The sequence below is a fragment of the Crocuta crocuta genome, unplaced genomic scaffold (genome assembly GCF_008692635.1).
Source record: "Crocuta crocuta isolate KB4526 unplaced genomic scaffold, BGI_CrCroc_1.0 scaffold89, whole genome shotgun sequence".
In the NCBI taxonomy this organism is placed as follows: domain Eukaryota; kingdom Metazoa; phylum Chordata; class Mammalia; order Carnivora; family Hyaenidae; genus Crocuta; species Crocuta crocuta.
The window spans coordinates 11,434,840-11,462,247 of record NW_027551559.1 but is presented as its reverse complement, the minus strand read 5'-3'; the positions used below and the strand labels follow the sequence as shown (position 1 = coordinate 11,462,247).

Below are 27,408 nucleotides of genomic sequence, written 5' to 3'. Positions count from 1 at the left end.
GGACATTTGCGTTTCCAGGGTTTGTGTTTATAAGTAAAGCTACAAGCAGCCACATGCAGGTCTTCTGTGAGTGTAGGCTCTGGTGTTCTTTCGGTGATAGCCACATGTGTGCTTGCTGGGTTGTGTGGCCAGTGTTTGGTGTTGTGAGGCCCTGGCACACTGTTTCTCCAGGTGACTGTGCGGTGTCCCCACAGCGGCGAGCAGTGCACGTGTCTGCACCCTTGATGTTGGCCGTATTAGCCTCCCTCAAAGCCGTTTTAAGGGAATCTCATTACAGTTTCGGATTCCATTTCCATCATGACTAATGACGCTGAGCATCTTGTCAGGTGCTTGTTTGCCATCGATGGAGCCTCTTTGCGAGCAGCCTGCTCAAATATTTGCCCATTAAAAAAATCAGTTTCTTTCCTTCCTTACTATTTTTTACATAGATGATAATTTGTGTCACTTTTGAGAACTCTACCTAACCTGGGTTGCAAAGATTTTTATTTTGTGTTTGCCTCCAAAGCTTTATAGTTTTGTGTTTTACATTCAGGTTTATGGTTCATTTTTAGTTAACTTTGCGACAAGGTGGGATCTGAGCCGAGATGCCCTCGTTCCGCACATTAGCGCCCTGGTGTCTCAGAGTGATTTACCCCCTCTCCATTGAAGTGCCTTTACACTTAAAAAAAAAAATCTTGTGGCCCTATTTTTGTGAGTCTGTTTCTGGACTGTGTTCTGCTGTTGAGTGTGTGCGTGGCCTTACACAAACAAGAACCAGCCTGTTTCAGTCTCTGCAGCTTTATAACAAGTCTTGAAATCAGAGAGTGTGAATCTTCCAATTTTTGTTCTTTTTCAAAATTGTTTTGGCTATTGTGGGTTCTATGTTTTCCTGCATATATTTTAGAATTTGCTTGTTGCCATCTACAAACCTTCCTGCTGGCCTTTGGGCTGGGATTGTGTTCCATCAGGAGGTCAGCTCGTAGGTCTCAGCGCAAGCCGCCGTCTCTCTCCCCTTGTTGGCTCTTCTTCTCTCATCTGTGTGTGTGGTGTGTGGCATGGAGACCCTGTGTGTATTGATAATTATACCTAAGAATTTCATATTGTTGTTGCTACAGTAGACAGAACAGCTGTTTCATTTCAATTTCTACTACTGTATAGAAATACAACTTACTTTTCTAGATTGACTTTATATCTGAACTTACTGAATTTATTAGTAATTCTTGGAGCCTTATTTGTGGATTCTGTGGGCATTTTACATAGATTATCATTTTGTCTGAGAATAGAGACAGTTTTTATCTACCTTTTCAGTCTATACACTTTATTTTTCTTGCCTTATTGCCTCCTGGGGCTTCCTGATGATGTAGAGGAAAAAGGGGACATCTCTGTCTTGTTTCCGGTCTCAAGGAAAAGCCTACAGTCTTTCACTGCTAAGTATGATATTAGCTTGGGCTTATTTTTTGCTTTCTGTTTGTTTTGTTTTTTTGTAGATGCTTTATATCAGATTAAGAAATTTTTCTCTATTCCTTATTTTCTGGGAGTTCTTATTACAAATGGGTGTTAAGTTTTGTCAATTGCTTTATCTGTGCCTACTGAGATATGATCATGGCTTTTTTCCTTCAGTCTTTCAATACTATGAATTACCTTGATTCATTTTCAAATGTTGGCCCAAACTTGCTAATTTAGAATAGATATTATATTACTGGATCAAATTTGTTAATATTTTGTGGGGATTTCTGTGTTTATGTTTATGAGAAATATTTTTGTAGTTTTCATGTAATGTCTTTGCTTTTGGTGTCATGCTGACACAGGCTTCATTAAATTAGTTGAGAATGCTTCCTTCTCTCATGTTTTCTGGAAGAGACTGTATAGAGGGGGTGTTATTTTCTCCTAAAATGTTTGTTAGACTTCACCAATGAATACAACTTGTCTGATTTTCTTTGTTAGAAGACTTTAAAGTATGGATTCAATTTCTTTAATCAATAGAGGACTACTCAGTTATCTATTCTAGTGTGAATTTTAGTAGTTTGCATCTTTCAAGGAATTGGTCCATTTCCTCTATTTTCCTGAATTTGTGGGTGCAGAACTCTTAAAGGTTCTCCCATGTTGTCTTTTTAATATCTATCAGAATTTCTATATCTATAAGATACAGACATCTATAAGCCTCTATTGAGAGGCTATATCTCCTTTCTATTTTCGTTGGTAATTTGTGTCTTCCATTTTGTTCTTAGTCAGTTGGGCTAGAAGTTTATTCGTTTTATTGATTTTTTTCAAAGACACAGCTATTGGTTTCATTGATTATTGCTATGGACTAGATATTTGTATCCTCCCTCCCAATTAACATAATTCAAATTCATAGTAGACTGGAAACCCACTGTTAGGAGTTAGGGCCTTTGGGAACTGCTTAGGTCGGGGGGGGTGGAGCCTCATGAATGGGATTTATGCCTTGTAGAAGGGACTCCAGAGAACACCCTTGTCCCTTGTGCCCTGTGCAGTTATAGCAAAAAGCCATCCATGAGCCAGAAAGTGGGTCCTTACTTGACTGCTGTCACTGGGGGAGGTGTTCTATAAGCCTCAATTACATCAAGTTGGTTGACAGTGTTCAAGTCTTTTATATCCTTGTTGATTTTCTGTCCAACCTCAACCTGAGAGACAAGCGTTAGCATCTTCTAGTATAATTGTGGATTTTTGTATTTCTCCTTTCAGTTCTATCAGTTTTTGCTTTATGTGTTTGGGAGTTCTGTTGAGGGGTGCATACTCGTTTAGAATTATTTTCTTTTCTTTATGAATTGACCCTTCTATCATTACCATTATATAATATGCCTCTTTATTCCTGGTAATGTTCCTTGCTCTGAAGTCTGCTTTGTCTGATAGTAATACAGTCACCCAACCCTTATTTTTTTTAAGTTTGTTTGTTTATTTATTTTGAGAGAGAGAGAACGAGCGAGAGAGCACATGAGCAAGGGGAGGAGCAGAGAGAGAGGGAGAGGGAGAATCCCAAGCAGGCAGTTCAAGTTCGTGACTGAATGCAGCTCAGACAATAGAAATGTACTCTTCACAGTTGTGGAGGCTGGGAGTCCAAAATCAGTGTCCTTGGGCTGATTTTGGCAAAGTGTGGTGAGTGAGTTCTTTCAGATGCTCTAGGGGAGAGTGTGTCCCATCCCTCCCCTACATCTGCTGACGGTCAGTCTTCCCTGTGTCTCTGTGTCCCTCTTATAAGGACACCAGTCATATTGGATCTAGGGGCACCCTAATCCAGTGTGACCTCACCTTAATTTAATTACAGCTACAAAGATTCTATTTCCAAATAAGGCCGCTTTGCAGGTCCCATGAACCCATGTATTTGGGAGCCACTATTTAGCCTGGTACAACTGTCCATTTTACAGGGGACATGCTTCAGGTGAGAACGCAGATTAGGGCAGAAACTCAGGCTTCTCCCGTGTCCAAGTTCAGACCCCGGCCCTGAACTGCTGTTGAAGCCAGGGCTTGGAACCAATGCACCGGGGCTACTCAGAGCCCTGAGGACTTGCCTGACCCATGGACAGGTTTATGAGGCAGATGCTGTCATTGCCTCCACTTTACAGATGGGGAAACAGAGGCACAGAGTAGTTCTGTAAGCTGTCCTGTGTCACACACTAGCAAGGGCAGAGCTGGGACTGGTCTACCTGAAGAGCACTTTCAGGGCTTCAGTTTCAGGCCTCAGAGCCTTTGGGGATGGCTGGACAGAGTGATGTGCGTCGGGCTCAGGGATGCAGTCACGGAGGCCTGCCAGTCCCGCTGGCCAGACGAAAACAGGGACATGGCAGGAGTGTGCCATGGCCCACGGGGCTGGGTGCCTGAAGGACACTGGTTCTCATGGGCAACACCAGCATTGTAGAGGGTTTCCTCCAAGCATTTCAGAGAAGATATGATGGAGCCCCATCAGAAACCCCAGGGCGAAGGACCCCAAGCATCCGACGCTTCAAAGGGAAGACTCGCCAGGCCAAACCACAGTCGACCACAGGCCAGGGTGCGCCCGGCATCGCGGTGCACTGAGGGGCTTCTTGGGGGAAGCCAGCCCTTATGTGAGTTCAGAGGCGATGTTCTCATGGGTCCTGGTAAAGCCCAGGTGTGGGGACGTAGGGCCATCAGAGGCAGCCTAGGCTGAGAGGCAGCTTGGGGAACAAATGGGAATTGACTGCAAATGGGCCTAAATGGGTGATTTTATTTTATTTTATTTTAATTTTTTTTACTTCCATCCATGTTTTTTTAAAATAGTTTATTGCCAAGTTGGTTTCCATATAATACCCAGTGCTCATCTCCACAAGTGCCCTCCTAAATGGGTGATTTTAAAAGGAAAAGCTGTGAGTCAGAGAGTCAGTAGCTCCTTCATAAGTTTGCAAAATTCTTGAAAACTGAATGAGAGAGGTAGCTGTGGAAGTCGTGTGGACGGTGGTAAGCAGGCGCTGGACCCTGGGCCCCTGTCCTCAGAGAGGACTGCAGTTAAAGGCAGCACACAACCGGCACACAGGGGCCTCTGGTAAAGAGACTCAGTCCAGGCACACGGCGCTGTAGCAGGGCAGCGTGAGCCACTGAGGCCTTCCCACGCTGCACCAGAGTCGGGGTCTCTGGGCGTGGCCTGGTGGGTGGTGGTGCCGCACACAGGGTACTGACCCTGGCCCGGCCCCTCTGTGGAGCCCGGCAGCTTAGAAGAAGGAGCTGAAGATGCTGATGTTGGGGGTCCCCCAGCAGAACTCGTGGCCCTGCTGTGCATGGCTGACCCGCGTCTTCTCAACTCCAGTGCTCACGAGGGCCACAGACCCTTCAGACGAGGGGCTCACTCAGGACTCAGGAGGAAAGGCAGGTCCAGTGACCCAGGGTAACAGCCAGCCAGCTGACGTTGGGCTCCTCAGAGAGAAGAGCTTCTGTGGGTGCCACAAAAGGGACTATTCCGAAGTTTTGTAAAGGGTTCAAGAATAAACAGTATGAGAGTGAACTTAGGAATGGTAGAAAGACCCAGAATTAATGCTGAAGGGTCACTTCAGCTTCTCCAAGAGGGAAAGGAAACTAGGTGGAGGATATAGGCCCTGGGGGCTCCAGTTCCAGAAAGACTGGGGAGGAAGCTGTTGACAAGGTTTCCCAGAACCAAGGGCTGGGTTTCCGGCCTGGAGGTGCCCCCTGCGTGGCCGGCACAGTGGATGGAAAGGACCAGGGTGTTCCGTCTTTCTGAAATTCCACACCTCTGGCCCAAGAAAATCCCAAATGCTCCCAGAGAGAAGGAGCAGGTATCAAGAAAAGTACCGCGCCTCGGGAGTCTGGGCGTCACCAGGAGCGCGGGCGGCCAGAAGGCCATGAGGAAGTGTGTGCAGAGGCGGGAGGAAGGTGATGTCACACGTGGGCCCCACAGGCCTGCCGCCTGCCAGGCTTGGAGGGTGAGGTGGAGGGAGGCAGCCTCAGCCCCCCAAGCCTAGAGAGTGGCTTCTCAGGAGGAGGGTCTCCTCGTGGGACCAGGGCAATGTGGAAACACAGGCGTGGGGCCCAGAGCCCAAGGCCCCCCAGAGGGGGAACGGAGGAGACGGGGTGTCCATGGGAGGGGCCTCTGCGTGACACAGAGCTGGGTGTGGGTCCGTTGTGGGGGCGCACAGCCGCCTGGCTCAGCCCGTGGGTTTGCGCAGGGTTGGGACACGGCCACGTGAGCGTCAGGGCCCGGAGCTGCTGCTCTGGGGTGGGCCCATGGGTCAGTTCTGACACAGCCTCTTAAATCTTGCTCACTTGACTTCTACCCTTCGTCTCACCAAATTCTACTTCATCAGAATTAAAACTGCTCCTGGCTTCCTTGTGGATCCTTGCCGCTGGGTCGGCCTTCACCGATCTTTGATTTTCAGCTCTTGTGTCTTTTTAAACGTGCTTCCTGCAGACGTACACGAGCAGCGTCCGGTCGCAGGTGCGTTTAGCCTCTTGGTACCTGCGGAAGTCACCCTTATGTGGGGCTGGTTTGTGACGCCATGTTTTGTATTTCCCACTCAGGTTTCTCTCTTTGGCTCCCTTCTGCCTTCCTCTCCAGTTTTCCAGGGAACAGACTGAGGTTTCTAATGCTGGTTTAAAAGTTACACATTCTGCCTTTGCCCTTATGGGGATGCCTTTAGAATAAGGCCTTTTCAGTTGGTTTTCTCTGATTCTTGGGCTCACGGCACACTCTCAGGCCTCTGGTCTCCTGGATGCTGCACATCGACTCTGTCTTGAAGTTGAACCCTGCCCAGCACGGCTTGTCTTTGGCCCTGACGTCTTAAGGACGCCCTCCTTGCCGCCCCCTGTGGCCTGGGTGTGTTTCTCTCTGGAGTGCTGTCCCTGGAGTGTGGGCAACGGCTGTGGGTCTGGGTGTGACACCCCCTGGGTCTCAGGCTGGAGCATGTTATGTCTGCCTTCACATTTGGATAATTATTTGTTCGAATACAGGATTTTAGGTTCAAAGTTTTTCCCTTCAACTTTCAAAGACACGGTCCGTTGTTTGCAGCCCCTGTTGCGGCTGCTGCGGTGCGTTCGGGTGGGGTCCGAGCCTCACCCTCTGCACATGCAGTGCGGCCCTGTCGGGGGCTCCTGTAGGTTTTCTCCACGGCTTTGACATTCTTGAAGTTCACTACAATGTGTCTGTTGTTTGTTTCAGCTGCTTGCTGTGCTGGGTCCTTCCATCCAAGGTCTTTGGTCCTCAGTCTGGACATTTTATTTCTGTCTTCACATCAAGTGCTGCTCTTCTTCCCTCTTGCTTTCATCTCCTAAAACTGCTATTATCCAGATGCTGGTACTTCCACAGCCCCCCCGCCCCCCCATCTGCTGGTTTTTCTTTCAGTTCTGTTTGGTCCTCCCCCGCTGCTGCCCTTCAGGGGACGGTCCCTCCCCGGCCGAGCGCTGCACGTGCCTGCCCATCACACCACATCCTGGGCTATTTTATTTCTTTGCTTCCAATTTCATACCTACTGTTTCCACTTGGTTTGTTTGTAATATTTCTTGTTCTTATTTCATTTTGCTTACGTCTTTTCTTATTTCCTGAAATGTGTTTTTTAAAATTCATACTTATCTCTCTATTCCGAGTCCCCTGGGCTGCCCCACATGCCCTACCCCGCTCTGCCGATGAGCTGTGTGCTGGGGCAGGCAAGGCTCAAGGAAGGGAGGGGATGCTGGCCCCCTTGGGAGGGAGCCCCCGCCTGGGCTGCTTCCTCCAGCTGGCCCCGTCCCTCTCACCCCTGCCTGCCTCACCAGGGGAAGCTGCCCCTGGGCGGTGCGGGGAGGGGCCACAGCAGAACAAGATTTCTTCTTTCCACCTTTCTCTGACTGCCCCCAAGCCCCTGCCCCGGCTGCACCCCAGTCCCCTCCACACTTCCTCACCCCAGCTCCAGATGGCCTTTCTGGGATTCCTCCTTTTATCATCCTGGGCCTGATTTTGGGGAGGAGGAGTTAGGAAGCCCTGTGTCCATGTTTGATTAAACCAACTGTGTGTGGGAATGTGGATGAAAAGGGTTGTGTTTAGTGTACTGAATTGCGAGCTGCAGCAGGATTCTCAGGGGAGGGGTCCCAGAAGTTCCGGGGCCTTGGGGTGGTGACACACGGGGCACTGTCTGGGGGGCCCGGCAGGTGATGGGGTGTGGGCTGCTCAGCCCTCGAGAGAGCCTCACTTGTTTCTGTCTCCCTGTAGAGCAGGCTCCTCCTGGTCCCAGGCTCTTCTGGTCCTTATGCTCCAAGGAATCTGCCTTTGATTATCTTCTGTTGTATGTGCTGGACCCACTCTTCTGAAGCCTCTTTTGGCTTCTTTCAGGGGTTCACCAGACATGAATAAGCATGGAAAGCAGAGGCCTCATGCCAGAAGGGCAAACCTGGGTCCTGCCGCTCTAGTACAGCCCCCCACCTTACCGTCTGTGGGCCCGTGCCCCGCTGCCAGCCTGACAGTGCGCATGGAGTGTGCCCGGCTGACCTGAGGGCACTGCCCCCAGCTCGTGTCCCTTCACAACCTTGTCCTGCCCTGGTCCATGAGGTTGTGCCTTCTGCCCCATCCAGTGGCCTCCCTGGGGTCAGAAGTACATGGATCCTGACCCCATCTCTGAGGATGGGTCAGGTGGCTGGGGCCTGATTGGGCCTGGCCTTTTCGTGGCTTTTAGATCATCAGGATTCTCCACTGTGAACTCCCCCTCCATCTATTGGCCTGTAATCATCCACCATTTGTCCTCTGACCAACTACCACGAACCCCACTGTCCATCATGAAACCCTGACCTTCCACCATGAATCCACCAACTGTCCACCATGAACTCCTGGCTGACCACCATGAGCCCCCAACCATCCACCATAAACCTCTGACCACCCACCATGAATTCATGATCATCCACCATAAACCAAACCCCTACCCAGCCACCATGAACCCTTAACCATTCACCATGAACTCCTAACCATCCATAGTGAACCCCAGACCATCCCCCATAACCCCCCAACCATCCACCATAAATCCTTAAGTGTCTACCATGAACTCCTGACCATACACCATGAATCTTGACCATACACCATGAATTCCCAACCATCTACCACGAACCACTGACCATACACCATGAATCCTGACCATGCATCATGAACTCCCATTCATCCACCATGAGCCCTTGACCATCGACCATGAATCCTGACCATCCTGATGAACCCTTAACTATCCACCATGAATCCTGATCATCCACCATGAACTCCCAACCATCCACCATGAGCCCTTGACCATTGACCATGAATCCTAACTATCCACCCTGAATCCCCACCATCTACCTCTGACCATCCACCATGAACTCCTGACCATACACCATGAACCTCTGACTATCCTCAGCCACTGAGTTGGGCTCACTGGGTCCCTCTCACTTAGTGATCGTTGTGCTCACTGTGGCCCTGCTCTGTTGTAGGCTTTCACAGGCTTAGACACGTGTGTCTCAGGTCCTGCCCCCCACTGAGCTCACAGTTATTGAGAGGGTCCACAGCAGGTGATTTCAGCACAAGATGAGGAGACTGAGCCAGCCTCTGGTAGGGAAGCCCCATGGAAGGAGCATAAGCCATGCTTACTTAGGATGCCGCATACTGTAACTCTTGTTCACTTCGCCATTTCAAAGTCTGAATCTGTGGAACACTGAGAAAGTGCAACCCTGAGTCATCATGTGGAGTTTTAATTACTATGGGAGGAGCTGGCATTTGTAGGACCTTCCAGCCAGCCCTGGGTCATCCTGGGTTCATGGGGCAGCAGCTGAACCTCTGGGAAGCTGAGAACCTTCCTGTCACCTGGACGCTGGAGCGCCTGTTCTGTCTCAGAGCATCCCACCCCAGGCATGCTGGGGGATTGCCCACTGCCAGCCCAGCTCACACCCTGACTCCTTGTGAGGAGGCTGCCAGCACCCTGCAGGTCTACAGGTTACCCTTGAGGCTCTCCTTCCTGCTGGTGGTTTTCTGCCCGGAGGGGTCTATCCCCAAGCCACCCCAGGCCCCAGCACCACCCCCCTCCTCCCTGCTATTCACAAGTGATGGGGGGCAAAGCAAGGCAAAGCTGGATCAGACTCTCTTGGGTGTGGAGCTGCCCGTATGTGGAAGAAAGGTCTGGAACTCGTCCAAGGCAGGCTCTGACCCAGAAGATCTGGAGTTGACCCATGGTAGTCAGGCCGAGGCTGGTGGTCTAGGACACGCTCGCAGAGTGAGGTCAGAGATTTCAGGGTCAGTGGCTGCAACCCTCCAGCCATCAGGATGCTTGTGAGGACAGGCCTGCTTCCTCCAGATGGACCCTCAGACTTATCAATAGCATTTATTTATTGATTGTCCCTAACTGGGCTGGCTTTTCATGAACTAAACGTCACACTAAGATGTTTGTACTCAGAAAGTAGATCCCGGTTTTAAAATATAGGCTTTGTTCTCACTTTAGGAAATGATTTCAACACTTCTGGTATCAAATCACATGTCCAGCACAAGATCTTGCATTCTAATTAAACTATGGATTCTATGGATTCTAGTACAATATGGATTCTATGCTTACTCTGTTCTGGGCAGGGCTCATTTTGGGATGCTGTCATTCCCATTTTTCAGATGAGGAGACTGAGGCTCAGAGAGGTTATTTAACTTGGCCAAGGTTGCACAGCTGAAAAGGCAGCACATGGTTGAAGTGTCTGTGGAACAGCAGCTTGGCACCAGGGAAGGGAAGGAAGTAGATGACACGGCAGTCTGCACCTGGTTCGGGGCTCCGCTCCCACGGGGTACTGGGCGGCCGGGATGGCTCCAGGGCAGTTGTCCTTGCTGATAGCCCAGGACCCCACCTGCCCTGTCTTGGCACCTCCCCCTACCCTGGTGTCTGTGCCACAGAAAAGTGGCTCCCATGGAAAAGAAGGCCCCAGGGAGCCCAGGACAGCAGACTGACCAGAGCCGTGCCTGGGTTGGAGCGAGGGGCTTGGGGTCCGCACCTGCCTCCATCTCTGCGGTCCCACCAAGGTCAGCCAACCGCATCTTTCAAGAGCTGTTTTCAGGCACCATTGCTGCTTCGTGGCAGAAATTCAAGGCTGAGTTTACTGTTTGTGGGATCTATAAACAGCCAGTCATTCCGCTCCCTCGCACGCACACAGGCCCCATGGAGAGGCCGCGAGTGATCTGGCTCCAGCGAGGCCGAGCGGCTGCCCGGTGCCCGCTCGCTCGCGTGACTGGCGCGGGCTAGGCCTTGTGTTGTTGCTCCGTAGCCATGGCTACGGCTCTCAGGGGAGTGCTCGGCTCCCCACGTCCTTTTATTCTAGGGAGGAGCGATGAGGGGCCGTTAGAATTGTTCCATTTTCTGTGACCTTGACAAAACGATCTTTGAAGTACTTGCTGGCTATTTTTTCTGCCACGGGACTGGACGAGATCAGGATATGCAGTGGGTTTGCCAGAGGAAGTCCCAGGCTTTTCAGATGTTTGCCTTTATCCCCACAGGGGGCTTTGGGTGGTGGGGCCGGCGGCGTGGGCGGCACGGGCCCTCACCTGCCCTGACCCCCGCGGCCTGCTACACGGCAGGTGCATGTTTCGTGACTTTCAGTGATTGAACAGAGATGTGATTATTTTTGCCCCTTAAAAAAAGTTCAGTCTTAAGTTTGGGACCAAATCCTTTTTTTCCACTTGGAAAAGTGAGCTCATTTTCCATGTACCATGTTTGAAAAAACACAAAACTCTTGTAGGATTAAAAAGAGACCGGGAGAAAACAAACGTTGGCGATGCATATTTGAAAGATGGTCCCACATGTGTAAAAGTATTTGGCATGATGATTCTGGACCAGAATGTCAATCCGATATTGAATCCATATGACTCGGCAAACAGCATTTTATGGTCTTTTTTCTTTTTTAAAAAATTTCTGCTTTGTGAGTTAAAATTAAGGTTGTTTTTGGTTGTGACTAATCTTATAAAATCTTTTTTGAGAAGGCGTTTTATATACTCGAGCCTTGAGCCGTCGTTTGGTCTTTGGACTGTTATTAGCAGGACACCATCAGGGCCCAGCAGCCTCCACACGGGGAAAAGCCATTCAGGGAGTTGGTGGAGCCCTGGGTGCCCCTCTTCCTCTCTGGCTGCTCTGGGGGGGCTGGGGCACCTCCTGCCCCTTGAGGTCACCGCCGCCAGCACCGCGTGGCGGCTGGTCTGACTGCCCCCCTGTGTCTCCCGACCTCAGGGCCTGCCATTGGCTTAGGTTCTCAGCTTGTGGTGACAACAAACAGTGACTCTGGTAGCCCATTAGCAGAATCGATGGCCTCCTAACCACCCCTCCGTGGACCCCAGCGTGGCCCCACCAACCTCTGTCCAAATCCCAGGGATGGGGCTGCAGGGGCATCGTGGTCGGGTGCTGCGCCAGCACCAGTGGGCGTGAGCCGCTGTGGGACAGTGCCCTGACTTACCCAAGTGTCCCCATCACTGCATGGGAAGTGGGTGGCACCAGCCTGTTCTCCCTGCCCTGCCACTCTGAAACCCACAGCCCCCATGGGCGCCAGCCCCCAGGGCCTCAGCTGAGCACGGGGCAGGATGGGGGCCGGGTCACATCCAGGCAGAAAGGAGCCCCAGCTCTTCCGTGGTGAAGTGCCTGGAGCTGAGCGCCAGGTGCCCCCTTTCCTCTTAGCCAGGCCCCCACCCTGTAGGGCGGCAGTGTGCTTAAACGTCGTCACAGACCTCCACACCTCCGCGTCTCAGGCAGTGAAGACAGGTCTTTTGATAAATGATATAAACAGATAAATCCCCAACGTTCATAGGTGCCATCCCCCGAGTACTGTGTGTCCAAGAACAGAGGCACTGGGGCAGGGAGTTAGGCAGGTATGTAAGTATGTATATTTTAGAGAGAGAATGGGTGGAGGTGGTGGACAGGGGCATAGGAAGAGAGAGAGAGAGAGAGAGAGAATCTTAAGCAGACTCCACATTCAGACACGGGGCTCGAGCCCAGAACCCTGAGATCATGACCTAAGCCAAAATCAAGAGTCAGACACTCAACTGACTGAGCCCCCCAGCACCTGACTTAGGCACATTTACAAACTCTCAAACAGCTCCGAGGACGAGCTCCGGGCAGATGCTGGACTCCACTCACCACTCGAAGGTGTTAGGATAGTGGGACCACACACTTCTCTCTGGGGCTGGACATTTATTAAAATGACAAATAACACAGTTTATTTGATTCTTAGAGATGTTTTGGTGGACCTTCTGTTGTATGGGGTCAATTTCCTGTTCCTCAGAAGTACATTGGGGTTCAGGGGTAGGGGGCTTTGCAAGAATCATTTAAGTCCATGGCCCCGGCTGTGGGGCTTTGGGAGACGGAGGTTTCTTGCCCAGAAAATCCAGCACAAAGTCTGAGTCCTGTTGTGAAGTCATTGCCCCGGTGTGTGTGCCTCTGCATCAGAAAAGTGTCCAAAACTTTGAAACGTTCAAGTCACAGAGGAGCCAGTCCACTCCAGGATTATCTGGAGCAGATGGTTTCATATCAGAAATTTTATCCTAACTACCTGTGAACACCTAGCTTCTCGAGTGATTTTATGGCTGGTTTTGACATCTTCCTGCGTCTCTCTCTTGAAGGCCTCTGGAAAATGTTTATTTTACATTTTCATGAGTGCTGTGACTTTCCCTTTTTGAATGATGCTTCGGTGGCTGAATGTGTGGCTTTGTAGCAGAGCAGGCTCTGTGTGAAGCTGGAAGGGTTTGTCCTTTGCCCCGAGGGCTTTCCTGGGACCTTCACGTGACATCGTCCCATCACTAGAACATGCTAGAACACACTAGCTCTGGTTGGTGGGTGCGCTTTTCCTACACCTCTACCCCTCATAGGGAAAATACACATCTGAGGCAAGAGTCGCATTGTACCTTGAAAGAAGAAGACAGAAAATCTACAACAGTGTTCTCTGAAAACAAAGTAGGGAGCAAACAAAAGATAAGGCATCACGCAGTAGAAGACACATTCTCTGTGGACAGGTTCTGTGTGGCTCCACGGGACGGAGGCTTGACCACAGCACCTTGGAGGCTGGCAGCGCAGGGCTTGAGCGGGGATCACGATGTTGGGGATCTCTGGCTGGCTCCACCTCTAGCCATTCCTGCAGGGGTGTGACGGGGCAGAGCAGGGAGGCTCCCCAGAGCCCAGCTTCTGCCCTGTGGCATCAGGGAGGGGGCTGTTTGTGGGCACATGTGATGTGACTCTGAACAGAGTCAGGTCACACTGGTGAGGGAGAGCGGAGCTGGGGGTGGGGGTGTCTGATCCACTCATTTCTACAAGAAAGTTTTAGGAAACCTAAATACAGAAAACCAAGTTCCCCAAGCCATTCCAGACCACAGAACAGGAGGCGAGAGGGTAGTGGCTAATTCTGTGAGGTCAGAAAACCATGCACTGAATGAAGCCTGATGGAGGGCACAAAGGAGAAGTCAACTCATCTCCTTGTGACACTAGATGAAAGAACTCTAAATAAAGCCACAGCGGGTTGACTCTGTCTGCCACAGAAAGGATGAGCCATGGTGGCCGTGGGAAGAAGGTGATGCTCGGCGTCAGGAGCCACTGTCAATTCATCAACCCCGTAACCTGAAGGGGCAAACGTCACCTTGTGGATGACCCTCCAGCCCTGATCAGACAGACAGACAAGCACAAAGCATAAAAAAAGCTTGACAAAGCATCATTTATTAAACAGCCCATCTTTGTCCCAGCAGTTCGGGTGACACCTGCTTCCTATGCCCCCTGAGCTGGGGCCTGTTTCTGGACTCGCCATGCGGCCCACTGACCGAGCTGCCCACGGTCACTCACACTGGCACCAGCCGTTGTGACTACAGAGGTCGGCAGCACACGTCGGTGTGTGAATAAGACAGCCCGCCCTCCTCGCTTTTCCTGTGTTTGTAGCTATTATCGCCTGTTTCCCGCCTGGACTTCGCGTCGACTTGCCTGCTCCGTGCGCAGGGCGGCAGTCTGCTGCTGGGTTCGCTGAGGCGGTGCAGACATTTTCACAACGCTGAGTCGCCTTGTCCAGGAACAAAGGATGTCTTTCCATCTGTTCAAATATAATTTTGTGTCTTGAGAGGTTTTAAGTTTTCGGCCCCTATGTTTTACACTTTCTTGTTAAGTTTATTTATAAAGTAAACACATCTTCTTTGATGTGTTTGTAAATGGGGTTTTATCCATCATCATGCCCTCTAATTTGGTCATTTTCCTAGAATTTAGAGATTATTGAATATGGTATTTAATTTTATATACTGCTTTCTTACGGAATTCTTTTTTTTTTTTTTTTTTAGTTATTTTATCATTGGCTTTCTAGGGTTTCCCAGATATGCAGTGATAGCATCTGCAAACAGAGACCGTTTTATTTTTCCCAGTTCTTATGCCTCCTGTCGGGGTCTTGTCTTTTGCGACAGCTAACACCTCCAGCTGATGGTGGTCACTGTAGGGTCGGAGTCGACGTTTTCTTTTTTCTTTCTGTTTTTTAAAACTTTTTTAAAAAGTTTAAAAAAAACTTTTTAACATTTTATTTATTTTTGAGAGAGAGAGAGAGAGAGAGACAGTGTGAGCTGGGGAGGGTCAGAGAGAGAGGGAGACACAGAATCGGAAACAGGCTCCAGGCTCTGAGCTGTCAGCACAGAGCCTGACGCGAGGCTCGAACCCACGAACTGTGAGATCATGACCTGAGCCAAAGTCGGCCACCCAACCGACTGAGCCACCCAGGCGCCCCTGTGTTTTCTTTAAAAGGCCAGATGAGAAATACTTTCAGCTTTGGGGACCACACCATTGCAACTACTCGGCTCCACTCTTGTAGTGCCAGAGTGGCCACGCACAGTAAGTAATGAATGATTGTGGCTGTGCTCCAGTAAATTTTATTTACAAAACCAAGTGGCAGACCATAATTGGGGCTGTAGTTTGCACACGCTGAAATGGAGGATCATGGATATCTTTGTCTTGCATCCTGATTTTACTGGAAACACCTAGAATGTTTCCCCGCAAAGTAAGTTGGTGACTTAGGAATACCACATACCCGCCACCCCCCACACTACTGTGTTAAGAATGTGACCCTAATTCCCATTTTCTTAAGAGTTTTTATAAGGAATTAATGTTGAATTTTGTGGAAAGCTTTTTTACTATCTACGGAGATAATTATAAGACTTTTTCCCATAGATCTATAAATCTGTATTAAGCTAACGGATTTCCTTATGGTGAGTCAAACTTGCATTCTGGAATAAGTTCACTTGGTCATGTGCATTATATTTCCTTAATGTGAAATTGGACTCTGTTTGCTAATGTTTTATTTGTACATTCTCATCCATAACTAAAGGTCTATAATTTTATTTTTATTGTACTTCTCTTTGATCAGAGTTAAGTGTCAGTGTCTAAAAATAATTAGAAAGTTTCCTTCACTTTCTATGTTCTGGGACAATTTATGGCACATTGATGTGATGTGATCTTTAAGATTTGGTGCAGTTACATGTTAGAGCCATCTGGGCCTGGTGCATTTCTGTGGGCCGGCTCCTTGGTAACTTCCCATTTCATCTACAGAAATCAGTCATGTAAAGTTTCTATTCTGATGGGTACATCATGTTTTCCTAGGAAAGCATACATTTACTTAGGGCTTCAAATTTATTTGTAACTTCCTCCTACTTTCATTTAGTTTGGTTCCCTCTGCTACCGCCAGGGAACTGCTTTCTGGTATTTATCCCATTGATTTGCTTGGCCTGCTTCCGGGCTCCGTATAAATAGACACATAGGCCCCATGATCAGCAGGGTGCTCTTTTTCTCTGTGTGATAACCCTCATGTGGGGTTGGTAGATGCCGGGTTATTTCCAGAGTGTGACTGTTGGGAAGGAGGCCACTATGAACATTCTTGTTAGGGTGTTTTTGTGCGCATGCCCATCTCGCTTGGGTAAGCACTTAGAGTGGAATTTCTGGTCATAGGGGAGATGCATGTTCACGTTTACGAGAATCACAACACAGCTTCCCAACATGATTGTCACATTTTACGTTCTTACTGGTGTTCGTTCATATTCTCACCAACATTTCGTGTTGTCCATTTTTTTGACTGTAGCCATCCCAGTGTTTATGAAATGGTATCTTAATGTGATGTTTATTTGCATCATGACTGATGACTAATGATGTTGACACATTTGCATCCGTAGATAGGCCAGCCTTCCATCTCCCTAGTAAAGTATCTGCTCAAGTTCTTTTGCCCATTTAAAAAAGTTGGTTGTTCATCTTTTTACTATTAATTTATAGACTTTATATATTCTGGATGAAGTCCTTTGTCAATGTACTGTGAATATTGTTTCCTTGCCCTGCAGCTTGTCTCTTCATTTTTAAATGGTCTTTTAATAAAATCCAATTTATCAAGTTTTTCCATGAAGGGCTAGTGTTTTTGCGTCCTATCCAAATCTGCCTATTCCAAGCTCATGAAGACATTTTGTTTTCTTCTAGAAACCTTATGATCATGAGGTTTTATCTTTAGGCCTAAGCTATGTTTTGAATTAATTTTTGTGGAATCAGATAGGAGTCCGTGTTCATTTTTTCCACACGGACAACCAGCTGTCCCAGACACATTAACGCTTCGTTGTCCTCGTTACCACAGCTTTATGCTAAGTCGTGACATCAGCGTAAGTTCTGGAATTTTGTTCTTCTTTAACATGGTTGCTTTAGCAAACATGGGCCCTCTGCACATATAAAATTTAGAATCAACTTGACAATTTTTGCAAAGAGAAGAAAACCTTCCTGAGATTGGGATTGGGATTGCACCACATCCATAGACTGATTCAGGGAGACTGGGCTCTCTAAGCCATACAGTCTTCCAATCCAGGAACACGGCATATCTCTTGGATTATTCAGGTTTTGTACATCTTTTATCAGATTTATTCCTAGGCATTTTGTGTGCGTGTGTGTGTGTGTGTGTGTGTGTGTGTGTGTGTGTGTGTTTTATCTGGGTCTGGAGTTTTCTTTGTGGGAAGGTTTTTTGTTGTTCTTGTTGTTGTTTTTCAGTAGGCTCCATGCCTAGTGTGGAGCCCAGCAAGGGACTCAGACTCACAACCCCGAGATCAAGACCTGAGCTGACAGGCACCTGGGTGGATCAGTCAGTTAAGCATCCAACTTGGGCTCAGATTATGATCTTGTGGTGACCTTGTTTGTGAGTTCAAGTCCACATGGGGCTTTCTACTGTTAGTGCAGAGCCCACTTCAGATCCTCTGTTCCCCCCTCTCTCTCTGCCCCTCCCCCTCTCAAAAATGAATAAATTAAAAAAAAAAAGAATTTTGAATTTATTACCAAAAAAAGACCTGAGCTGAGATGAAGAATAGGATGCTTAACCAACAGAGCCACCCAGGTGCCCAGCTCTGTAATGATTTTAAGTCCCCGGTGTCAGCAATTTGTATTTTTCTTGATAAAATTTGCTAGGGGTTTATCAATTTTATAAATTTTTTCAAAGAACCAAATTTGGCTTTCTTGATGATGTTCATTATTTGACAGTTTTAAACAATATCGTTGACTTTTTTCACTCGTTTTTATTTTTTTCTTTCTTCCATTTACATTGGATTTAATTGGCTCTTTTTCTCTAGTTTCCTAAGGAGAAAGGAAAGGAAACTACACTTTCTTCCTTTCATAGCTCACTAGAATTGAGTTCTCTGTTGTCTGCTAATACGTCCTGCAAGTTACCAGCTCCCCGTGATCTCATCATGACAAGGGCACTGGTTTGTGTAGTTTCTTCCTGTTATTTCCCATCATTTACAAGAGAGGGTATTTGGGTTTAGGTGGCTGCCACCACACCACTACTTGAGGTGGGTGCCTCGAGATCTTCAATATTAGCAATTTAAAAGCTCTTAGGAACTGATGCTTATAAACCCTAATAGAAAAATTAGCCAATGATGTATGTAAATGAGTGGTTTGCCAAAGAACTATAGGCTAACAGTGAATGTATGAAATCTCATTAATATCAATCCCATTAATAATCAAAGAAATAAAAATTATAATAGTAAAATAATTTATCACTTAACAAATTAGCAAAAATTTTAAAAGAAAAAATATCCCACATGGTCAAGAATTAAGGGAAATGACTATTGTGATATACTGCCAATAACCACAAACTTCATAGAAGTTAATTTAAAGCCTCTAAGTGTCTGTTTTAAAGATACAAATTGAAATACTTATGAACTCCACTGCTCAGATGCATCCCTCACCTCCAGCTTCTGCAATGGCCAAGTAGAGTTACAACCTCCTGCTGCATGGAGGTGATGTAGAATTGAATGAGATGTTCCAAGTAGGGTACCTGATACTCATGAGGACTTGCACAGTGTGAGCTATCATTTTCTTTATCATAATGATGATGATGATGAGCAGGAAGAAGATGATAGATGATAGATAGATAGATAAATAGATAAATGATAGGTTGGTAGATAAGTAGGTAGATAGATAGATGATAGGTAGGTAGACAGACAGATAGATGATAGATAGATAGATATAGATAGATAGATAGATAGATAGATAGATAGATAGATAGATAGATGGATAGATGATAGACAGATGAAGGTAGGTAGATAGATGAAATGCTCATTGATCATGTAAATTGCTGGCTATGCTCTCTTGTGCATCTTCACTACTGGTGGGTCTGGGAAATCACTGCAGGATGGAGCTTTAAAGCTTGCTTTTCAAATAAAGATTTGAAGTCATGCACAGCATAGCCACATGCTGTACTTTTCTATACACACACACACGTGCACACCAAATAATTATGGATGTAACAGATTTAATAACCATAAAAATATTGTGAATAACATACACTAACAAATTTAAAAATCAAGAGGAAATGGATGCACTGCTAGAAAATATTTTAAGATGCTATGATTGATATAAGAAAAAATTAAAAACCTGAATATACTAACAACGATTACATAAACTGACATGGTGCTAAAACTCGCCCCTTTCCACTTGCCATCTCCCCGTCATCCCCAAGGTGGATGCTCTTGGAAGTAAAACTTTCAAGGAGCATCTTACCCTTGCCTTAAATAAGTAGGTTCAGGAAATGGAAAAGAGGGAGAGGGACCCGACTCATGTCTAGTGATCTCGACACCAAAATATGAAGAGACGCCTGTAGGCCAGCTTTTCCTTAAATGCAGATGAACATCTCCTAAGTGAATGAGTTATTTCCAAGAGCATATTAAAAATTATGATGGGGCGCCTGGGTGGCTTAGTCGGTTAAGCGTCCGACTTTCGCTCAGGTCATGATCTCGCGGTTCGTGGGTTCGAGCCCCGCGTCGGGGTCTGTGCTGACTGCCAGCTCAGAGCCTGGAGCCTGTTTCAGAGTCTGTGACTCCCTCTCTCTCTGACCCTCCCCTGCTGACGCTGTCTCTCTCTCTCTCTCCTAGAAATAAGTAAAACATTTTAAAAAATTATGATAAGGCTTATCCCGTAATATGCAAGAATGATTCACCATCAGGAATCATGAAATTCACCACACTAATTGACTAAAGAAATGTTATGTGATTATTTCAGTAGATGTAGAAATAGCACTTGATGGAGTTTGACATTTTTTCATGATAAAAACTCTTAGGAAAACCAGAACATAGTCTGGAAGAAAGTGCATGAACAGGGACAGTCCGTAGAGTGAAGTAAGTCTCCTGTTTTGTTCCAGGTTCTGGTGGGGTCTCATCTCATCATGATGACATTTATACTTTGTACAGCATGAGTTTTATAAGCATTAGAAAGAGAAGAACACAAGTGCTGAGGCTTATAAACTATGATCAAGTTCCCCTGTCATCTGCAACCTTAGGACCTATTGCAAAATGGTCATAAATAAATTAAAAGTGGGTATTTCTGGAGGTTATGAATACAGACTACAGAGTGGGAGAAATGGTTGAAAATGCAGCAAAAACAGTGCTTGCACTTTCTCACTGTGAAGATTTTGAGAACGTATGCAGGAGCCAACTCTAGTTCTTGTTTCTTCTAGTCTCTCGATGGCTTTGCCCTGGTCGTGAGTGCGGAAGGCATGATATTTTATGCATCAGCAACAATCGTGGACTATCTGGGCTTCCACCAGGTAAACACAGCTCCTCACCCTGCTGCGTGGTGGGTCCCACTGTCTCACACACGCTGCTGTCTTAGCCTGAAACATTTGTAAAATCAGGTTTTCCTTATCATGCAGCTTTTATCAGGTAAGGCTTTCCGCATCCCAGCTTTGTCTAGGGCTTGAGGTCACACGAGAGGGGTAACGGTGTCCAGGGTGTCACAAGTGTATTGGGCAGTGACCTCTGCTGGCTGTGACCTTGCCACAGCATCACTGTCTAAAACCTCAGATATGAGGCACATTCAGGAAACAGTGTGTTCTGGAAATGCCCTTATTGATGTGCAGATGATTCATTTGGTCTGTTGGCACAGGCCTGCCCAGGTTGGATGATTACAGACATTGGGGCAAGGCTCTGGAGTTGAGACCCATCAAACCCTGGATCCTCCTCCAAGAAAAGGTGCAATAAATAAATAAATAAATAAATAAATAAATAAAACCCATAGCACAGAGAGGGAAAAGGAAACTTCTCTGCCTAGCCTCTGGGAAGGAAAGGAAGTCACTCATGAGAAACCTAAAGTTTGAGCTTTAAGTTCAAATTGGAATTCACACTTTTGAAAAAAAATTTTAATGTTTATTTGTATTTGAGAGAGAGAGAGGGAGACAGACAGTTAGAGTGTGAGCAGGGGAGGGGCAGAGAGACAGAGACAGAATCTGAAGCAGGCTCCAGGCTTCGAGCTGCAAGCTGTCAGCACAGAGCCCAACGTGGGGCTCGAACTCACAAACTGTGACATCATGACCTGAGGTGAAATTAGACACTCAACTGACTGAGCCACCCAGGCACCCTGAAATTTACACTCTTGTGTAGTGCAGGCTCCCAAGTCCAGAGCTAGTGGTGGACAGATGAGATCGTGAGACACCGGGAAGCACAAATGTGACCTTTAGCTGCAGCCACGGCCATCCCCATAAAGATGTCCCTTCTGAAGATGGCTTCATCAGGCAAAATTGTAAACACACTCCATTCAACATACAAACAGGCAGATTAGAAAAAGACCAAATAGAACTTAGAAAAGTGAGGCAGACAGTATATCTGCCAGGGTCCTGTTTGGAGACAGAGACTGTGAAATGATCTGGCTGGTTTAATATAAAGAATTAATGTAAGTTTAGGATAAAGAATCATTAATAACACAGGATCAGCAATAAGGGGGCACAGACGTAGACAGAGACACAGCGAGCGGAGGGGCCACAGGACCCACAGGAGGCTGGGCGCCCCAGCAAGGAGCACATTCTGGAGACACCCTCGCTGGTGAGGGGCAGGCCATGGCCCCTGGGTGGTGGAGAGGCCACCGAGGTGCCGCAGGAGAGTGGCCAGTGGGGTGCTGGCCAGGCTCCGGGAAGGCCACCCGCAGGTACCTGGCCTGGGTGTGGCCATCACTCAATTGGCCTGACCTCCCTCCTGCAGTGCCCAGACTACCTTTGCCAGCAGAGGGGAAATGTGTGCAGGATCCAGGATCAGAGCCAAGTGATGAAAGGAGCAGAGAGGCAGGTCGTGGAGTTAATAACAAAGATCTCACTGGACAGGCGGAAGACCAAGCGGATGCCCAGAGGCAAAGGGCAGTGGAAGCCAACATCTGAGAATGTGGGTCTCTGACGCATGAAAGTTCAAGTCTGCCTGACACCCCTGAGCCTAATTGGAGCATTTGATCTAATTTCCATGCAAACTATCACCTTGGATCATTCCCAAAACTGAGGTGGCTCTCACTGCACAGATGAGTCTGAGAAACGATCGTCTTACACACGCCTCTACGTTTGCTTTCCTACCACCCGAACCTGGGACCCAGTGGGCCACACCCCGTCCTGACCAGGCCTCTTCCCTCCCACTGGCTCCGGGCAGTCTCTGGACAGCCACCATGCATGCACCCAGTCATCCACAGGGCAGCCCCTGGTGACAGCCGACCCTGTGGCCTGGACTGGCCCCCGCAGCCCGTGGAGGTGTAGCTCCGGCAAGGACCCCGCAGACAGGGCCAGCGTGTGGCGAGTGAGGGAGTGAACTGGGTGTGGTCTTCAAGAGCAGCTCCCGAGGCTGCCCGGGCACCACAGGGGGACCTTGGCTCTGCTCTCTCTGAGCCTCCTGTTCTTCCTTCATGTGCAGGGCACTGGGCCTTGGCACCTGGAGACACTCGGGGGGAGGCGTCCCCACAGCAGGCACACCCCAGGGAGCAGGCTGCTCCTGGCAGCGGGTGACAACAGGGCTCCATCGCTGTGTCCTCATGTCCAGCTCCATCGCCTGCAGGCATGCGGGGCAGGTGGGGCGGGGGGGGGGTTGAAGAGGTGGGGGACGTATCACCCGCTCCAGACAGATGAGCGCCAGCTGAGGCCCTTCCTCCCTTCAGTCACCTCCCGCACGCACTTGCAAGGTTGCTGTGCTCACATGGCCCTCTGGCCTTGGGGCCCCTCGCGCAGCTTGTATGTAGCTCGACGGCCCGAAGATGGCCGGCACCAGGCTGTGGACGACACTATGTGATTCTAGCCCCTGGATGGCAAACTCTCTGTCTTTGTCTCCTCGATGGTATGTGCAGGGTCTGATTCTAGAAAAACATGGTCTGGGCTGCCTTTTCCATGCTCAGAATTCCCTTCAGCTCCTATCATTGTCTGCTGAGTTGCCTTATGAATTCTCCAGATACACCCAGAGCTGCCTGCCTCTAGCCATAGTCTGGGAGGTGGCCTCAGTGATAAGTGTGCGTGTCCCGAAGGGTGCTTCGGTCCCAGGTCTGAACGTGCTCACTAGACTCTCTGTTTTCTTGGAGCCTGGTTATTTTCTACCAAGTGCTAGACATAAAATAAAGTTTTGCCTTTTATTATAAGGAAATTGTTTCCAAATGCCGTAAAATCAGGCATTGCTTCTATTTATGTAAAATATTTTGGGAAAATATTAGAACAACTTTGTGCTGTTGTGAACTTCTTGTACAAAATACTTAACGAAAGTCAGGAACTAATTATTTTAGTGTCTTCAGGTTCGGCAGACATTTTGATGAACAGCTAGGTTTTAGATGCATATTTTAGTTGCCGTTGACATTTATTGATTCAAGAAGTGGTCCATTCTCTCCCAGGCTGGCAGCTGGCGGACAGCTGTCTCCGTGTGAACCAGGACAAGGGCATCGGCGCAGTTGGGAATCCCACAGGCTAGGTAACAGATGTGCGTGCAGTTTGTGCAAAAAGTAAAGATGAGGACTGCTGGGATGAGGATATAAAAATTGATCATGATTTTATTTTTGACTCCAGAAATGGTGGTTTAGAGCTAAAATAAAGGCTGGCTTTACTTGATCAAAGCTGTACTTGTTTTTCCACTTTTTAAAAAATTTATTTTGAAAGAGAGAGAGAGAGCATGCACATGAGCGCGTGCATGCGCATGCTAGTGGGGGAGGGGCAAAGAGAGAGAATCCCAGGCAAGCTCTGTCAGCACAGAGCCCGATGTGGGGCTTGAACTCAAGAACCATAAGATCACGACCTGAGACCAAATCAAGAATCAGACACTTAACCGAATGAGCCACTCAAGCGCCCCTGTTTATACACTATTTGAATAGTTATTCTACTGTTCTCTCCACCTCTTGTCATATTTCCCCCCCATTTATTTTTATTGACCCCACTTTTAGGGAGCAGACTCTGGGAGATTAAGGGAGACTAATGGCAGTCAGACATTACTGCCACACTAATCATTATACCTTTGTTGCTCCAACCTAAAAAGTACTCACGTTGGCTAGATCTTTAAATTTGCCTGAGTTAGAAATGTTTTTTCCAGTTGTATTATGCCCTCACCACTGGTCTATCTCTTGTTTTGGTTAAGCCACAGACCCCCTCTTCCATGTTAAGTCCACACATCCTTTCCATTAATTAGCTAAGGTGTGGGGAGACATGAACAGGACATCCAGGGACACACACCTTCTGGGACTCTACAAAGTGTGGGGTCACCCACTAAAGCTCACCAGAGAATAGCTGAATGACAGTGCCTGCTTATTAACTTCCCATGGGAGCTATGACTGCCCAGTGCTCGGAGGTCAGCACAGGCTTTTCCATTCACCAAACTGTAGAGGGGAAAATGCCATCCATTTACAGCAGGGTGGAACCACACCGAACTCCCAGTGGTGAGTCAACAAAGTGGTATGTAGTACCTCACACAGAAAATATAAAACATTATTTATAGAAATTAAAGAAGAACCAGATAAACAGAACAGTATGCCATATTCATGAATCAGAGGACTCCAGTTATCCTTATAAAGATGTCAGATCATGTTATAGAGATAATGACATTATCATAAAACTGAGCAGCTTTGCTAGGTAGAGATGGACAAGCTTTGGGGGTGCAGAGAGTTGGGACTGTCCAGGGCAAGGGGGCAGGAGTGGTGATTACTGGGGATTTACACGCAAGACACAGAAACTCCTGTAGAACCCCGTTGCTAGATGAACAGACCCACGAGACAGAACTGGAAACTCAGAGCAGACACGTGTGCACTGGTGTGAGATTTAAAATAAAGGAGGCACTGCTGGCGGTGGGGAAATAGTGGTCTTGTCAACAAACAGAGCTGAGTGAACTGGATCCACGTGGGAAAGAAATGAATCCTGGGGGCGCCTGGGTGGCTCGGTCAGTCTTGATTTTGGCTCCGGTCATGATCTCATGGTTCATGAGTTTGAGCCCCACATTGGGCTCTGTGCTGTCAGCGTGGAGCCTGCTTGGGATTCTCTTTCTCTGCCCCTCCCCTGCTTGTGCGCTCTCTCTCTCTCTCTCTCTCTCTCTCTCAAGAATAAATAAATACATTTTAAAAAACTTAAAAAGAAATGAATCTTGGCTCTTACCTCACACCATGCACAATAAATATCAGGTAATGGCAGAAGTTTCTAGAAGCTTCAGAATCCAGTTAGGAGACGATGAGGAATGATGAGTGAGGAAAGACAGATGAATTGGGTGTGTTAGATCCACTAAGAGAGGAGAAAGGCAGGTCAGGGAGTAGTGATGCTGGCCACACAGCCCAGCAGAGGACCCAGATCCGGAGCAGATGAAGAACCAAGTCAGCAAGAGAGCTCGATGGAAACTTGAGAGAAGAACACAAACAGGCGACACGCACACACCCACATAACGCACTATGTGTGCTCATACTCACACCTGAAGACCAGACACTACGTGAGATGCATGATTTCATCAGTTCATGATGTGCAGACTAAGACCACAGCGAGGCCCCGTGACAGCCACCACAGCGGCCCAGATGAGGAAGGCCGGGAATGCCTCGTGTCGGCCAGGATGCGAAGCGACTCGACTGGCACTGCTCCACTGCGGTGGCATGTGTATTTGTGCACTCACTCTGGAAGGCCGCTTGGTGTTACCTGCTAATGCTGGCCCTCTGCCACCCCGATCCAGGAACCCCACCCCCGAGTGTGAGCCCAGAAGAGACTCACTCAGACACGGCAGTGGCGTGTGGAAGGGGCCAAGTGGATTAATCAGGTGGAGGAAACACTCCCCCCATGGGGGCGAGAAACTGCCACCATACACATGGCGTGGGTGCATGTTACAACGGTGATGTTCAACAACAGAGCACAGACACTGGAGAACAGTATTCCACGTACAAACATCACCAGCCTACCGCGTGGGTAGTCTGTGCCACGGCCGCCCCCAGGGGGATGGAGGGAAGGGGCTCTGACAAGCTGTTGTGTCCTGTTTCCTGATCCAGGAACTCACTCATCACTCTGTACGCTTGTGATCTGGGCACTTTTCAGCCAAATGTTAGGCTGAAGCACAGAAGTTTATTAGGAAAGCACCCCGTGTGAAGGGCACGCACGATCACAGGGCCACCAGGTGGGGTGGGAGCTGGCAGGTGAGTGGAGCGCTTGAGCTGGAGGGAGAGCCTGGTGCACTCACCTCCGCCATGAGCTGGTCTCTGCCTGTTTGCCCCAAGTTGACATCCAGAGCCTCTGACCATGGACAACAATGGCCAAGGACAACAAGCATTCTGACCTCTCTGTGACCGCTTGTTTCTCTGAAAGCATCTCTTTGGACTAAGGAGGGCACAGGTAATTGCAGTCCAGCCTTCGAGTTATGATCGTGTTCCTTTTCTCCCTGCCTGCGGCTGTGTCTTGTTGACATTTAGGGATCCCAGTGAGCCTTAGCCATGCAGTTACGGGCAGGAGGAGGCCCCTTGAAAAGACAGTGGGTCTCATCCAGTCTGGGTGAGTACACTAGTTACTTTCTTAAAAAGTAGACTTACTTCTGGACTCAGTTGTTCAGGGCCTTTGCCTCCATCTAGGTATCATAATGATCCTGTTGAGAAATGATGCAAACTTAGAAATGGCTCGTTCCAAAGAGATGGCCAAGGGCACCAGGCAGGTTATTCAGGTGTTGTTGGGCCAGGTTCTCCATGCGGATAACGAGTGGCGCCCTTCAGTTAGGGGAAGGTAACCGGGAGATGTGCGTGGCCTTCATCATTTATCAACACACTCAGAATACGTCTGCTAACAGTTGTCGCAGTGCCCCGAAAAGCAGCTTCCCAACCTGGACCCGGTGCCTTCGAGGGCTGGCCTCTGCACTCAGGGCTCAGGTAGGTAGGAAGACAGAGGAGCAGACAGAGGCTGGGGGCCTGCAGGTCCTTATGGGATCGTGGATGGGAGCAGCGGCCAGGCCCAGAGGCGCCAGGATGAAGGAGGTCTCTGGCCAGGAGGCCCGGCTGGGCTCTCGTGTGCTGACCCCCAGCTCACCTGGCAGCTCCCGTCTCACCTTATGGCTCTGGTCTCATCTGGCGGCTCCCCCCTCACTTCTTAGGGACACTTTCCTAATAAACTTTTGTGACAGGACAAAAAGTGGCCACATCATAGACACACAGCTTAATGAGTTCTCTGAGTCCTGGAGAAAGTGGGTATCCTGGCCCCAGAAGGTGTTTGCTCCCTGAGCCTCCTTCTCTGCCCTCGAGGGCACCTTCTGGTGGG

At 48.4% G+C, this 27,408-nt stretch overlaps 1 protein-coding gene across 1 annotated transcript in view; it reads left to right on the top strand.

The window, feature by feature from the left end:
• AHRR (aryl hydrocarbon receptor repressor) overlaps nt 1–27,408 on the top strand; it is a 69,681-nt gene that overhangs the window by 29,559 nt on the left and 12,714 nt on the right. The window contains exon 5 of the mRNA XM_077749407.1: nt 20,386–20,475. Coding sequence (XP_077605533.1) covers nt 20,386–20,475 — 90 coding nt within the window. The remainder of the gene's footprint in view (nt 1–20,385; nt 20,476–27,408) is intronic.